Source organism: Saccostrea echinata, unplaced genomic scaffold, assembly GCF_033153115.1.
Source record: "Saccostrea echinata isolate AGI-Se365-2 ecotype Australia unplaced genomic scaffold, CSIRO_AGI_Sech_v1 ptg000006l, whole genome shotgun sequence".
Classification (NCBI taxonomy): Eukaryota; Metazoa; Mollusca; class Bivalvia; order Ostreida; family Ostreidae; genus Saccostrea; species Saccostrea echinata.
This window is the reverse complement of record NW_026889755.1, coordinates 1,789,327-1,806,748: the sequence shown is the minus strand read 5'-3', so window position 1 is coordinate 1,806,748 and position 17,422 is coordinate 1,789,327. Positions and strand designations below refer to the sequence as shown.

Sequence of the window (17,422 nt, the reverse complement as noted above, 5' to 3'; positions counted from 1 at the left end):
GACCAATAAAATCCTTCGTAACGAAACAAATAAACAATCCGCGGATACAATACAAATGAAAAATTATCGCATACAAATAAGAAATTTTACAATACAAATAAGAAATTATACAATGCAAATGAAAAATTATAGAATACAAATAAAAATTATACAATACAAATGAAACATTATACAATACAAATAAAAATTATACAATACAAATGAAAAATTATACAATACAAATGAAAAATTATACAATACAAATAAAAATTATACAATACAAATGAAAAATTATACAATACAAATGAAATATTATACAATACAAATAAAAATTATACAATACAAATGAAAAATTATACAATACAAATGAAAAATTATACAATACAAATAAAAATTATACAATACAAATAAAAATTATACAATGCAAATAGAAAATTATACAATGCAAATAGAAAATTATAGAATACAAATAAAAATTATACAATACAAATGGAAAATTATACAATGCAAATGAAAAATTATACAATACAAATGAAAAATTATATAATGCAAATAGAAAATTATAGAATATAAATAAAAATTATACAATACAAATGGAAAACTATACAATGCAAATGGAAAAGATCGAATATTGCAACGTTTGACATGCCATAGTTATTCATGGTGTTTATATACGTTATTTTCTAAACATGAGGCGAAATAGCTATTGTATTTTTAAAGATCATGTAGAATTTTTTTTTTTCTATTCAATGATTCTTCTGCTTCGATAATTCTAAATGTTACTTCAAGGTGTCAGGAAACAGTTAAATATCCATCAGTAGCAGTAAAACATGCATTGTACCATGTTAATATCTCGTTATATATTCTTCTTCTAAATTTTCTTCTTAATATTTTCAATTTATCATTATCAATTTAAACAATACTAATCTAGTCCCATTGATATTATTTTAAAGCATATTCCTTTATCTATACAAAGTACGATTCTCTATGAGGTCATTTTTCGGCCTACGATAAACTCACTTTAAATTATGATTTTATTTAATTTTATTTATTTAATTTGATCATTCTATTTTATGATTTTGATGTTTGTTTTTCAACATTGATCACCTAAGTCACGTGATTTGGAGATCAGAAATACCGGTCAAATAAAAAAAAACATTGAGGTAGTTCTGTATCTACACCAAGTTTCTATGGTTGTTTCTAAAATGATTGATTGATTGTATGTTGTTTTACGTCCCATTCGAGAATTTTTCGCTCGTATAGAGACGTCACCATATACCGGTGAACGGCTTCAATTCTTGACCTTTACTCGGCACTCAGGGCCACCGAACAGCGAGGGACCTTTATCGTGCCAACGCCCGCCGTGACACGGGGCCTCGGTTTTTAAGGTCACATCCGAAGGACCCGCAATTTTCACTTCAAAATGCCGAGCGCATGGCGAAGGAACAGTTGCTCCCAAATTTTTTATCGACTTAGGTCAGTCGCACCGAGACTCGAACTCACGACCTCCCGATCTCGAAATGAGCGCTTTACCGACTGAGCTACCGTGAACGGTTGTTTCTATATGTAATTGATCAAAAAATGTTCATTTATGTCGGAACCGTATCAAACCTAAGTAATAAATACAAAGATAGTTTCATTTAAGTGTAAAGGTATTTTTTATGACTTGAATTTTGATTCATTCACATTCTGCATGTTTTGAATGTAAATCTTTACAAAATGCTCACTGTATGATATTCAGTTATAATTTAATTGAAAGAATTATTATATTTCATATAAGATAATATTGTAATTGTGTGTTGTATTTTTTTTTTTTGTATAGATGCGCTATACCTTTTTTACACATAAAATGAACTTATAAGATATGTGGTTTCGAAGTATCCTAAGTTTGAACTATCCAAATTCTGTATCAAATTTTGAAAACATTGAACAGATTTTGTTTGTGACAAGTTAAAAATTAACTTGCTATTGATAAAATAAATTCTAAATTTACAAAAAAATGAAGAACCCTTTTTTCATACAGTGTGAAAATATTAATGCAAGTACATGTAGACTAAACATAGAAGTAGTCAGTATATAAAACTAGGAGCGGTTGTATTAAAAATACACTAGTACATAAAGTGAGAACATCGTAAGAATTGCTTCGATATCAATTAAATACGCATGTTGAACACTATATTTAATTAAAAATGCTATCTAAACTATAAAACACAAACATATACATTTGCAGTCAAGTCCATGTCATTTTCTTTTATAACGCTACTCCATAAAAACAGGGAATATTTTCAACGGCATCCCTTCCATTACGCATACAAAAAGTGTTAGTATATCAATAGTCTTACAGATTTCTACAACACCCCAGGTACAAACAAACCCTAAGGGTTTGAGGCTCACTCTTGAGGCCCGAGAGTTTAATTCTCGTTCCCGTTCGAGCCGCGTCAAAAACTAAGTTTTTTAACGTGGGTAGTGACTGTTTCTTTGCTAAGTATTCAGCATTATAAGTAGAAGTCATGCGTCTTTATGTATTATCCTAAAAAAGAGGTCCCGTGCAACGGTAGTCATGGTCAGTAATGAAACACCTAGCAAAAGTCAAAATTGTAACACTTCGCCTAATGTGAATGACCTCTTTACCTGGCTAAAAATACTAAAATGGCTTAAAGCACCATTCAATTATCAATCATATGTGACCTTTAGGGACCCCCCTCCCCCTTGATTTAATTTTCTAAGACAGAACTGTTGTTCTCGTAGCTATAAAGCTACGAGATATGTGTATTGCATCCTGAAATCTCAAGAGATTGAGTCCTCTCAACACAAAGGTAACATAAAATACTTGGATTTAATGTCACTCATACGGAGTCCTTATGAAAGGTCGAGGCAAGAATTCCCATTATGAAACTTTTATTTAATGTCAGTAATTCCCTATCTATAAAAGTTACACGTGAATCTATAGAAAAATAAGTTAATAACACAGATAGCTTATGTATCTTCCCACTACAAAATGGTTAGCTTTTATCATTTGTAGTACTTACTGACAGATATAAAGGAATAAAATCAAAGAAATTACATAGATGAACTAAAATATAATTATAAACAAAAATAATTATTATAAATGACATACTCACACCTTATAATAATTTTTTTTCTTTATTTCTAGTACACAGTTCGATGAGATTTGTCTTTATCTGTAATTTCATAACATAGAGTATTTCCAGGTCTTTGATTTTAGAATATTTAGTAAAAATTTTTACACATTTCCAGTAAAAGTGCATGGCTTATATTAACTCTTGCTAAATCAACAAAAATTTATGAACTCTAACTGAAAGTTTATTATATATGAAATAATCTACATGTTAAGATGATAGCCTTTGCTGTGAGTCATAAGCTTTTCCTACAAATATTGTTAAAATGAAACAAAAGTTTCTATTCATATGTCATACCTTTAACCATGTTCATAATCTGGTAGTCACTTTTTATGCTTATAAGAAGTGTACATGAAAATTTTTGTGTTGGCTAGAAGTGGTTATGACATGTGTAGGAGTTCTCGAACACACCCACCCTCTTGAGTTTTCCCATTACCCTAATGCTATTACGAAACAATAGTACGTTACTCTATAATATCACAATAAATTCTGTAGTATCAATTACAAATTAATTTTTATTATAAAATTGGAACATAAACCTACTATTTCATGCAGTTTTTAAAGGAAAAAATGTTACTTCAAACATTGAAGTCAATGTAGGCCGAAAAACGGCCTTATAGAGAATGATCCTTTTACATTCATTTTTTGTAAAATCTGAAATGAAGATAAACCTACATACATAGCATATTCATAAAAGATTTATTGATTGATTGTTTAACGTTCCATTCGAGAATTCTTCACTCATATAGAGAGGTCACCATATACCGGTGAAGGGCTTCAAACTTTGACCTTTACTCGGCACTCAGGGCCATTGAGCAGCGAGGGATCTTTATCGTGCCACCGCCTGCCGTGACACAGCTAGGGCCTCGGTTTTTAAAGTCTCATCCGAAGGACTCGCAACTTCCATTTCAAAGTTCCGAGCGCATGGCGAAGGAACAGTTGCTACCCATTTTTTTTATCGACTTAGGTGAGTCGCGGCCGAGATTCGAACTCACGACTTCCCGATCACGGAGTGAGCGCTCTACCGACTGAGCTACCATGAACAGTTTCATAAAAAGACAAAATACTTAAAAGACTACTTTTTCTAAGGAATGATTTATCTATGAAGGGAGTAGTTGATATTTTCTTATGACGTATGCTTAGACCTCTGTGGAAAATCTTACAATGAAACTGCTTAGCAATCACGTCAATTCCGAAGTCTTACATGTAATCTTGAATCCAATATAATAACTTGCTTAGGCTTAAGATTGACCCTAAAAATTTTTACTATAATTAACTCTAGTTTACTATAATAGTAAACAATAGTACATGTAAATACTTTGATACTTTGATTTACTATGATACTTTACCCTAGAACCTTTTTGAAGATTTAGAGCCTTAATATTTCTTAAAATGCATATCAATAATATGAATTTTTAAAAAATAATATGTGAATTTGAAATTAAAGACTATTGAGAAAACATTTACAACAAATTGGTTGCAAAGGGAATCTACTATTTTGTCCAACATTGTTAAGAGGAAAATACAGCATTTCTTACAAGAATTAAATGCATTCATCATTATAGATTAAATAATGCAATATGAAGATAACGAACAGTTATCAATCGGAAATTCCATTGAAAAAATACAAATTTTGGAGCAACACAACACAGACCTCTGAAAACATCAGACATGGGATCAGGTGCTCTGGAGGAGTAGGTATCCCCTGTCGACCTGTCACACCCGCCGTGTGTTCATTGTCATGATCTGGCAAACGGAAAAATCCGTAGACAATTCACTGTGTAAATAACTACCTGACAATTAGTATGAAAACCTAAGCCAGCACTCGACCTAAAGAGAGATTATCATAGTATTTGCTGACGAGGTCATTGTATCGACCATATAACTTGCGAATTGTGGACTCTAAAAGAGACTGTTGATATCCTTGTCTCATAAACTTGTTTGTCAAAAGCTTGTCTCGTTTTAGAAATTGTTAGTCCGTGGAACATGGCCTTTCATATCGAATCAAGTGAGAGATAAGGTAATTAACTATGCATTGGACACATACCTTGCTTCGGACAACTTTAAGCAATAAACTTTCATTGAACATGAGTCCCCCCGTGTTTTTAATTGTTTCTGTCTTAAAGATGGATATTTAAACTTTTTAACAATGCCGATTTAGATTTTCATGTAGTGATAAAATATTACATCATATTTTGCATCATCAAAGGGGAGTAACCAGAATTTTACGATTTTGCAATTTTTAGAGTTGTCGATAAATTTGTCAGTAATTGATAATTTTAAAGAATTTTTTTTTCAAAAAATTTACTTCAATGTTTGTATAATATTTTTAGAGTTGTTTTTTACTAGTGTGTTTATTTCACCGTACATCGAACACAAATAAACCATGCATCGGACACTCCGATGCATAGGTAATCGTTTCCATTTTCATATAAAACCCAAATCACAGCTGTTTTTTTACGGAAATAGAAATTTAAAAAACATTTCCAGTGAAAATAGAAGTCATCGATATATGACTACTGGAAGTGAACTCAATTTATTTCTTTAAACTGGATGATGATAACCCACGAGACAAAGGCGCGAGTTGCCATATCATTTGCATTGTAAAACCTTTGCGATGTGATGGAACTAAAATTTCTTCACATTTGTGGATTGAAATAGTTATTCAAATTTAACTAGAAGGTTAATTTTTAAATAAAGATAAAAATGTTTCGATATCACTAATTTTAAAGCCCACAGATCAAAATATAATATTGTTCTGGTTAAATACCGTATGTCCGATGCATGGCCAATATTGTCCGATCCTTGGTGAATTCTGACTTATCTCTAAAAAAAAAAATTCGTTTTTAGGGATATTTTCTCAATAAAAAGCACACAATTGTGCCAAACATTTATATTTTAACCACATACTACATGTTAAGTTAGATAATATTAGCGATATTGCTAGAACTTGTTGAAGTCCGAGGGTGTCCGATGCATGGTGAATTCACCCTATAAACCAGTTATGCAGGTGATAAGGGTATATTGCTACACAAGTAGGGAAAGTTGATGATGGAAAAGTTGAAGTCATCACGTTTATCATAAAGTTTTGTTGTTAGGTGATCATTAAGGACTTTTTCTAGTAAAACATACAAATATGAAACAGATGTGGCAGGATCTGTGGTAAGCCTTTATTTCAAGTTCACTGGGATATATCGAGTCGGCATATGAATGGAAATAACTATTGTTAATTGATGATTTGTCATTGCTTCATTTAAACATCGATTGAGGACCAAATGAAGTGTCTTCTTTTTCTCGTGTATAAGTTCTTGAATAAATTTTGCTTCATATGAATATAAAATAAGTTCGCTAATAAGGGGAGCAAAATTGGTTTACATGAAAATTGCGATAGAGACAGATTGAGGAAAGATGTGATTTCCAAGAATAACATAAATATTGTCAATCAGAAACTCAAACATCTTTTTAATCTCTACTAAAGAGTACTTGTGTGTACAATCAGGATATTTTTTTCTCAAAATTAATTGGTAATTAACCAATGACAAGGTAAGTAGATTAACGAGTACCATTTTTATTGAAAAGGCAGCTGTCTACGATGTCAAAAAAATTTATAGTGAGGGATAGTTGATGTTACGTTTTGAAGTTATTGATTTTGGTAAAATTTTGTGATTTCAGAATTTCTAAAAGTTCATTGGGGGTTTTAAGTATTCTCGTCTGATTTACACCATTTCTCAAATATATTGTATGAAGGTTGAATATATTGTTGTACAGTACTTCTGAAGTTTCTCTTTCACTACTGTTAATATTTAAAAGTGAGGAGTAAAAAAAAAAGGCTTGGTAGTAGATTTACTGGAACCCGCTATGTATTTTAATTACATAAGGGACACAATAAGAAAAAAAATTGAAAATGCAATTTTAAGTCATTTTTTTCATGAGATCATATATCAATAAATATATTGTTAATTTATCATGTATTTTACTCCTAAATCATGTTTGTATATTTACTTTTATGCGGTCCAAACAACCGTTTGTTATACCTTTAAGAATTGTTTCCTACATAAATGTATGCTGGATAAAGTCTATTATTTCCAATGTTTTTTTCAGCGGTCCATTAAAATCGATATTTGACTGCAGAGTGAGATATTGGACCTGTCGATGAGATATTGGACCGCTACGTCACACTGCATTCATTGGCTTTCGACAGTGACAGAATTGACCGAGTTTAGCTGCAGTGAGGGTAAAGGAACTTAAAATCATGGAAGCTAGCTCAAGATACAAGTATGTTAATAAAACAAAAAGGTATCAGAAAACATAACGAAACATAAGGAAACCAAACCGCCTCAGGCAATCAGTTTAATTCTTGGGTCCGACAAAACCGACAACACGCATGTTGCTCTCGAGCCCAGTTAATAAATGTATAATATGGCCTTTGAGTGCCATTTTTTGAAATCGCATTCCGGTATCCATGATGGGATCGTGCTAAAGTAGGCCTGTCGGAAAAGAAAAACACATATGCCTTTAAAATAATGTTGTTTTTCAAATATTATCAATATTGTCTGTATAAGAAAACAATATGTACATGTATATTTACAAAAAAAAAAAAAAAACAAAAAAAAAACAAAAACCAAAAAAAAAAAAAAAAACCAAAAAAAAAAAACCAAAAAAAAAAAAAAAAAACGAGTAGATACATAACACAGATTGCCAATTTTATGAAAAGGACATCCCAAGGCCCTATAGGGCTGTTTGAAACCGTTTAATGGTAAATAAAGTTGTTGGGAGTAAATTGTATGGTTATTTAATTGATAACATCCTTTTGGTCGAGGAACGCGTATACATGTAATGCAATTGGAAAAAAATCGAGCGTGCTTCAAAAAAGCAGCACTTTTACAATGCTTGTATCAGCTTTTGTCTTGCCGAATTGTTCCATCCAGAGAGCTACTGTTCTGCATCTAAATTTAATTTGATGTAACATTCTGATAATCAATTTTTTCTCTGTTATCCATTAGTCCCTTATAGCCAGGCATAATGGAGGATGTTACTCTATCGTAGTGGTTGTTTTTGGAATCTAACACATCCTGCAAAGCAACGGTGTCAGACTTCATTCTTAAGTACTTCCTCCTTAGAAATGTCAATGAAGATGAATAAATCTCATTCACTTCATCTTCAGATTAATTCTTATCTTTTTTATGAAAAGTTGATTTGTGAAAGAATTTACCATATTCTTAGTAAAAACATAATTTCTATATCAAACGTAGCAATGGTTTACTTACCCCCCCCCCCCCCCCCCCAACACACACATGCAGAATGAGAGAGAGGAGAGAATTGTGCATAGAGTTAGATGCAAAATTACCTGAACTGTATCCAACCAATAATCAGTATGAGACACAAATTGAGCACACCAGACAGAGTTATTCCAAGAATCCAGACCAGAGGATTAGAAGGAACGGGATTTCTGGTGAGAACAGGAGGTAGGCCTTTTTTAATAAGAAAATGAGAAATTAGGTTATTACACATGAATTTTTTTCTGAAACAATATACGGGATTATATAAACTGAGACAAAGAGCATCGACTTCTTTTTAATTTTAAATTGGGCAACTGCATCATTACATAAAAATTTCGATGATTTTTATTCGCTTTTAAAATTAGAAGTTATAAATGTTAACTGAGTTTAGTCTATTTGATGAGGGGGTAAACTATAAAGAAATTTATTTTGAATAGCATAAGTAGGAGAGTTTTAAAAAAAAATACTCTTGTTTGTCTTTAATGTTGAAATGGAAAAAAAAAATATTTGATTTAAATTATCTTAAACTAAAAAAATTCAGGGTTATTTGTGCATCATATTATTCTCTCAATACCACATTTGCATACGATTTAAATTGACCCGGACATACTTGTGTTTTGAACGAAATATCATTATCATCACAATCTGCCCCGTTTAAAAATTAAAAGAGGGATGAAAAGTTCTCCGTATACAAATCTATTACCAGAATCATCAGTTAACTTTGAGCAATTTCCGATCGTTTGTGAGCAGTTTGATCCTGTATAGGGTTCTTGGCATCCCCGGGGACATGTTCCATCAAATATATCGCATGAGTCATTAAATCCACAGTGAAAACTACACTCCTCATCACAGTTTATTCCGTATGATCCAGGTGGACATTCTGGGTCGTAAAAATTGAAAGGGATGCTATTACACGCATCTTTTGCCATTGTGTAAGGATTGAACAGATTCAAAGATTAAAATAACAATAATATAGAGGAAGAATAATAATGTATCCTAATTACCTTGGCTACAATTAGTGCCCATCTTTCCAGATGCAAGAGCCGTCAGTGTGTCGACATATGTCGATGCATTTTGGAGAACATATTTGAGAGCAATTTTCACCATAAAATCCATTTCCACACGTTGTAAATATGAATGATTTAAATGCATATGAAAAATTGTTTTTTTATCTTCTTTAATTTGCAAGAAACATACGATTTACAATATGTATTTCCTTATATTCGTTACATAAATGTCCTATATATCCGTTTACACAAACGTCTGCGCAGACTCCGTCCACGTGGTCAGATACACTTTCATTCACACAGTGTGCACTACAACGTTCCTTACATTCGTTTCCGAAATATCCGAGTGGTCACACAATGTCCAGTTTGTTTGTCAAAAGGAACGTCATTCCGACAATGACTACTGCAATTGAATTTACAGTCGACTCCATAATTCCCTTCCAAACACTCTGCAATTGAATAAAACCTTGCAAAAGACTAATCATGACACACAGTTATAATTCAAAGCATCACAACTTATCCAAGATCAAGTAATTAATAGAACGCATGTTTGTATAAAGCTTAGGGTTTTTAGTTCTAGTTTTTTCCACTATTATGAGTATATACAAATCTCTAAGAATTCTTTTTTCAGATTATTTCTAAATTGATAATATTCTTGGAGCGTTTGTGGTATTGATTTTTATTAAATATAAAATAACCTATGTTGCAGATTGATTGCAAAAGCGTTGCCACATTCCTCTCCTAACAGGGATGATTTGGGCAAGCAAACCGTATACAAAAATCCGTCAGGAATTTATAGCTTTTTGAATTCTCCGAAGAAAAACAAAACTCTTTTATGCATATCTGAAATGCATATTGTTGCCTGAAGAGATGTCAAAGCTGAGATACATACACAGTTACAAATACCTACGCTCATCACAGAATGTCCCTTTCCATCCATCCGCACATTCATTGTCACATTGACCAGTCACGTGATTGCAGAAAGCGTTGTCTTTGCAGTGCGCAAAACACTGAAGTTTACATTCAAGACCATACCATCCTCCTGGGCATTCTATGAAATCAAAATTTGAAATTAATTCGAAAATCTAACATCCATGTGGAATTTTTTAATCTTCCAGCAGATTATATCAATGTAAAACTAAAATAGATAAAAGTGAATAATTCAATTATTATCTATAGTCGAGTCTCGTTAATCGGGACCCTCATGTTTCCAATCAAATCCTCAGAGGAAATGATAGGTCTTGATCACTGCAGTGGTCATTTTATAATTTGTATACGTACGTAGATATAAATATTAATTCTGTTGCCTACACAATTCGTCCCAAATGTCCAAATCGTTGGCATCCGAATTACCGAGGCTCGACTGAATTATGATCTAGTACTTTTTTCACAAAAAGTTCCATTCCACCCTGGTAAACATCCAACACAAGTTCCATTGATGATGTTGCACCTCTGTTCTTGACAGTTCTTGGGACATTTTTCATCACATTTTTCTCCATAGGCACCTGCTTCGCCACAACCTAATCAATGTATATTGTAATAAGATAGTATGAAAGAAAAGAAGGGCATACATGTATGTCTTAATTGTTTTAAAAAACAAAAAGGTGCTTTTTAAATAGAGTTTAAGTCATCTATATGCTAGTATAATATAAAATGAATTATAGTTTGTTAATATGTTGTCTCTGAAGTTTGGTGAACGAAAACATTAAGAAATGTTTGAAAATAATTTATAATGCAAGAAAAAACAAGAATATCCTTATAATATCCTTTGACATGCATAGTAAGGAAATCTTTTATATTGTTATTTGAAATCCTGTACATTAACTTTAAGAGCAATTTTAGACATCAACATCAAGATGAAAAATATTATGTAACTGTGACAAGTTAATTTATTACTTGATGGTCATATTTCTTATTTTAAGTACAATTCACGTTTGATTTCAATATAGGCAGAATAACTATTTTTCATAATGTTGATACCTTGATTAACATGCACAGGCTTCATGCATATGAGAGCGATCTTTTACAAATATATGAAGAATGATCTAAAATCTTATTACCATTTACTATTACTTCGCACAATTCAGTAACTGTCGAACTTTGATATCCGTCCGGATATTTATATTCATCCAGTCTTTCATTGTAAAATATGACGTATCGTCCATATCCAGCGCATGTAGTTGTAAAGTTTAATGGCGGTAGATGTTCTTCATCCTTGTAACACAAGATCTCGTTTCCACTAATACTGGAATTTGATAAATAAAGGGAAAATCCCGCAAAACGGCCTCTTTGTCGCATTTCTGTATTGAACATAAAAAAATCATTACAAATCCATATCCTATTCCTTGCAATATTCTATGAATTTAGAAATATACGTAATTTCCTTTAGGTTTGGCACGATATTTAATTACATGTTGATGAACACTAAATGGTTATGTTAAATTGTTGTATATTAAAGTAAATTTTGAGTAAATCTTATGTTTGCTTTCTCCCTACCTACTTCTGAGAAATCAACATTGTTTTTGTTTTTTTTATATATAAAATCAATAAAACCCATGAATTAATAAGGCTGGTTTAGTTAAGAAAAAAACTGTTTTACTCTTTTTATTTAATACAACAATTGACATCAAACAATAACACGTTGGTTAAAAATTCTCACCATAGCCGTCATAGTTCTTGAATAGAACATTGATGCTGTAAATGTCACCGAGATCTACTCTCCACCACACCGTTTTTATGTTTGAAAGTGTTCCTATTTCGATGTTTCTAGTACATTTTGACTTGTCTCGGTCAATTGCATTGGATGCTATATAATGTGCTACAGGCATGGTAAAGGCACGGATGTGTTGAAATCTGACTTGCGACTTTATCCTTTGATAATCTTCTTCAAAAAAAGACAGTTAAACTGTTTTTATAAAAGAGGGTATTTTTGTTTATATTTCATATTGTTCATTAAGATTATTGTAAATCTTGCTTTGTTGTATATGGTGTTTGTTTTTGCTTTTTCTTTTGTGTGTGTGTAGTCGGAGGGTGTGTGTGAGGGAATGTGTGTGTGTGTGTGTGTGAAACTTTTTTGGAACTTTGTTTCAGACATGTCTTGTATCTCTCACTCATCAGAAGAGAAACGAATGGATCTCTGGCTGCTAATTTTTATTCAGAATTTCACATCATAGGTGATTGTAGCATAATAGGTATTGAAGTTGCACAGGAATGACATTAACCGGTAATTTACAGAAAAGCAATGGAAGAAAAAAGGTTAATGCTCATGTATCATTTGATTACTGTCGACAAATTTAACAGTTTTTTTTTTCGTGTATATATGTGTCTACTTATCTATTTCAGTGTAATAAAATATATGTTCATTTATCAAGTCCAAATTTATCTGCCATTTTCAATACATGTCCCATAAAATTCCATATGGCGCATTGATTTGGGAAATGGCACATTGACATTGACTTGGAGAGTCCCATTGTCATATTTAACCTTTTTCTTATCCTGATAACTGGAGTAAGTATACTACATACTGCACAAGATTGCATTTATATATTTTCCACTATAAACTATGTCATAATTGTTGATTTTATTTTGATTATTTCGTTTTATCATTTTACAATCTTAATTTGAAATCCTAAATATTATTTTCGTAAACTGGTTCTTCATATAGTATGACCAATTAAAAAGCATGGAATGAGATTCCCGCTTCTTTGTTGTTACTTTTGAACTCTTCTACTTAGTACTGCTCTAAAAGGCCCTGTAATCAATAATAATAATTGAAGGCAAAAAAATTCGTTCTATCAAAAAAAAAGAAAAAAAGAAAAAAAAGACAAATATCAGGTAGAGTGGGGGGGGGGTTTATATATATATATATATATATATATATATATATATATATATATATATATATATATATATATATATATATATATATATATATATATATTTACAGATATTCTATTTATTCACATACATGTAATTCAATGTGCTATAAAACACCAACCTGTTTTATACATTTTCAGAGATTAAGTTTATTTTATTTTATTTTTTATTTATTTCTTTTTTTCTTTCTTTTTTTTTTTTTGCAGATTCCCTGATTATCATGATAAAGTGATTTTCTTATATTTAAAAAAAAATGAGAAAGAAAATGGTATCAAGATGTCATTTTTCTTATACATGTGCACATGATGTATATATTCATATTTTTAGTGAAAATAAAGAAATAGATAAATAAAACACAGATACAAAATAGAGAAAGGCTCTTCTTTTATCATTTTGAGCATAAGTATAAATAAGAAAAAAAAAATAGTTGTATATAAACAAGAAAGGATCATGAATATTTCCTTATAAGCTCCTGATTATTAATTTAATTTTGTTTGTATTTCCAAGTAAACAAATATGTCGGAAGGTGATTTAAATTTCATATTGAAAATTTTAAAAATTACCGGGTGGCAGTCAAAAAAAAAATATTCCTACAATTCTTTCATACTGTGAATTTAATACTTTAATTCCTATACAGTTTGTTTTGGTCGACAATATGTCATGTAAAACGCTTATGAAGTTTAAGCTTCCTCATAGTGTTCATACTTTTAAAAAGTACTATAATACATAGACGTAAGTTTGAAAAAATATTGCTCATTTTTATTCAAATTCTTTTGAAATAATTTAAATAGTTACATATTTTTTTTTGAAGGTAAGACTTTTCTTGAAGTTAAGAAGTCTTCATCACGACGAATTCATGTACAAACATACCAATATCTCACTAATTAAGAAAGATATGTTCACTCAGAGAGAATTAGAGTAAGGGTATTTGTAATATATTTTTTTCATGTGAGCACCTTCAAACAATCGCCTACGCAAATGATTGAAGTATGAAGATATCGGATAAAATATCTGAAAATCTTTAACATGTATATGTAACCTTGATTTCAGTAATTTTTTCAAACTTTTTTAAAATAAATGTACTGATATGAATTGTTTTCATTTTTAAGCCTGATCATTTAATCATTTTGGTCTACTATTTTAAGATATATCTCCTTTGTAAATCTTACTTTAGTAAAACATTATACACATACAAAATTCAAAGCATTGAAAAAAAGGAGACATAACAGTCGAAACCATCAAATATCGTATCATATTTTAAGTTCATAGGAGATGACAAATACATTTCAAGGAGTGAATTGCACTTTTAATTCAAATGGAAAGGTAACCTGGTAAAGAAATAAAGAAAAAGTAACAATTAATCATGAAATGAGACCACTTGGATGACAAATCCCAGTATGTGTGATTTTGTTCACCATTATACACAGGGCATGATCACAGTCAATTCTTTTAAAGCCCATACCCCCCCCCCCCCAAAAAAAAAAATCACCCCTTTATAACATAGTTGAAAATGTAACTCACCGTATCCAAACGACTGGGTTATTGCGGAAAGTAGAAAGAAATATTCTAAAAAAAAGCGATGCTCCATCCATAAGGATCCATGTTACATGTATACAGAGAAATGCAAAATATAAATACCTATCAAATATGGTAGTGTTAAATACCAGGAAATAAGGACATTTACACTGTTGGTATTTATAGACTCAGTAATGCTTGTTATTATTAAATCGAAAAAAAAAAGTTCACTAATAATACAATTATCAATGGTGGCTGAAACATTGTAACCACTATTGAAATAACACTTATTACAAGTGCTGAAAAAAACATATTTTTGTATATTTTTCCTCATAGATTACCTTCTATTGCATGTGAGAAAATAAATCTGTTGAAGAAAATTAAAATTCCAACAATCTCAACGATAATTCTTATTCTTCACTTAGATTTGTACATGTATATGTATATGCTGTTAACAATGGAGAGATTGGGTCACATTGCTTACAACTGATAATATACAAATCAATTAATCAATATATTTATTTTAATAATGGGTGTTTCAATAGTGATTAAATGAAATTATGACCAATATTGAAGCAATTATTCAATAATGATTATTTTTATCCGTCAGAATTATAGGATTAAAGATGTCGATTGCGGGGAGACAATCCAGATGTCTCTAACGGTGACAACTGTGTTTTCTCCCTTCAGATGACAATGAAATAGCGCAAGCGAGGATTCAGAATGACAACTGTGTTGTCATCTTTTCATGAAAATAAATTAAGTTTCGTAAGCGAGATAACTCAAATTTATAATGATATCACTTATATACGCGGGATCGGTAAACAATGAATTCTTACGGTGACGTCAGATTTGTCTGTTGATATATTTTGAAAGAATGGAATCTGAGCAGTGTGTAGGAGAACACAAGAAGTTTGACTGATATTTTCTACTTAATAATTCAGATTTTTCAGGATAAAAAAAAACGACTATGGACTGTTTAGAAGTGAGACATAACCAATTATCAGGTTTGTGTAGGGTGTCACACTACTCAGACCTGATACCTGTAATTACTGGTGTTTCCCTTCTTAACAGTCCATAAATGTATATTACATCAGTAGTGGATGCAAAGTAGTGTTGTTTTTGAAATGCATTAACTATTTCAATAACAGTCCTTATATAGTTGCTGCAAGGAAGTGCAGTTTTTGAAATGTATTCTCAACCACCATTGTTATAGTTATTTTAACAGAAGCGTTATATCAATAGTGGTTACAAATATTGTATATGTACTGTTTTTAAGATGCACTTTCAACCATTACACTGTATTAAAATAATTATTTAAATAAGAGTCGTTATTATAATAGTAGTTGCAATACCCGTACCATTTAAAATTATACTCCGACAGTTACATAGAGAGAATGATAAGGCATTATTTACACGAGAATACAAGTCCAAAAGTTTGACAATTTGAAACTCAATAAACAAATCAAAACAATATGCACAAAGGCTAAAACTATATCGTACAGTACTGCTAAGTTTAAGAGTCAAGTCTTCTTGAAGTCTGTCGTTGCCTACACGGCTATTTACAATATACATTTCCTTATTTCTACAAAAATCAATTAATTTATATCCATTATTATTCGCAGTGGTATCTTTAACAACTCGTTTTTAAGAGATATTATAATATTTAAATATCTTGGATCTTGTGATCGTATATGTAATCATATTTCCATTGCATTTGTTTTGATTTAGTTGATTTAGTAAAAATTTATTGCCAGTGAAACAGTCATATATAAATAGTGCACGTTTTTTAGGGTAACAGTTGAAATTGACATCCCAAGGAAAACCATTGTCAACCGACGCCGACGCGTCAGCGGAGGTTGGCAATGGTTTTCCGAGGGGTGTCAATTTCAACTGTTACCCTCAAAAACGTGCACTATTTATTTTATTATACTGAATGTCTTACTGATTTCGGATGTCATTAAAAAATTCGGAGATCGTCGTTAACTTCACGCTTAGAAAGCTTTCAAACTCCCTGCTTCTATTTTTCTCAATAGGAAAGCTTCGTAAAAGATTTACCAACCTCTTTATTATTTGTTTGCTACTCAAAAAAGTCCTTTATCACCTAAAGTTTGCACTCGCAAGGATGTTTCGTCTGTCGTTTGTCTTTTTCAAGTAAGCTACATCGGACGCAAGCTTTTATTGACGTTTATTCGGCTTCTTTCAAACGCACAACCGACGTTTTGAGAATTCTACGGTGAACCGTACGCGCATGATTTGAACGCATGTGATATTTTCGTAATGTTACCCGTTGTAAAGTGTGTTGCTAACGCTGAGGGTAATATTACGGATTGTTAAATGTGTCTAAACCAATCAGATTTTAGTATTTAACATGAAAGTATAATAATATAAATTACCAACTCTAACATTTCGGTCATCCAACATACACAATAGTTGAATCTGTATAAAAAATGACAATCTCTTGTTCAATTTCTATAAAAACAACTCGGGAAAGAATATCTACCTCTTCCTGGGGGTATAAAAAAACTCCATAAATTATATTTTTGGTAGTATTAAATAAACCTTTGTTCATCTTGAACTACAGAACGCATAAAATCTGTATTTATCATGCTTACAAATTTAACAA

The 17,422-nt window shown here is 31.1% G+C and overlaps 1 protein-coding gene across 1 annotated transcript; it reads right to left on the bottom strand.

Moving 5' to 3' along the window:
• Positions 1-8,071: 8,071 nt before the first annotated feature.
• On the bottom strand, positions 8,072-12,233 carry LOC133180142 (multiple epidermal growth factor-like domains protein 10). The gene is made up of 8 exons (XM_061314715.1): positions 12,065-12,233; positions 11,466-11,705; positions 10,788-10,925; positions 10,316-10,456; positions 9,731-9,854; positions 9,102-9,304; positions 8,467-8,590; positions 8,072-8,234 (listed from the first exon to the last, which is right to left on the bottom strand). Exons 1-8 carry the CDS (start codon positions 12,231-12,233, stop codon positions 8,072-8,074), a joined length of 1,302 nt encoding a protein of 433 aa, XP_061170699.1.
• Positions 12,234-17,422: the final 5,189 nt, after the last annotated feature.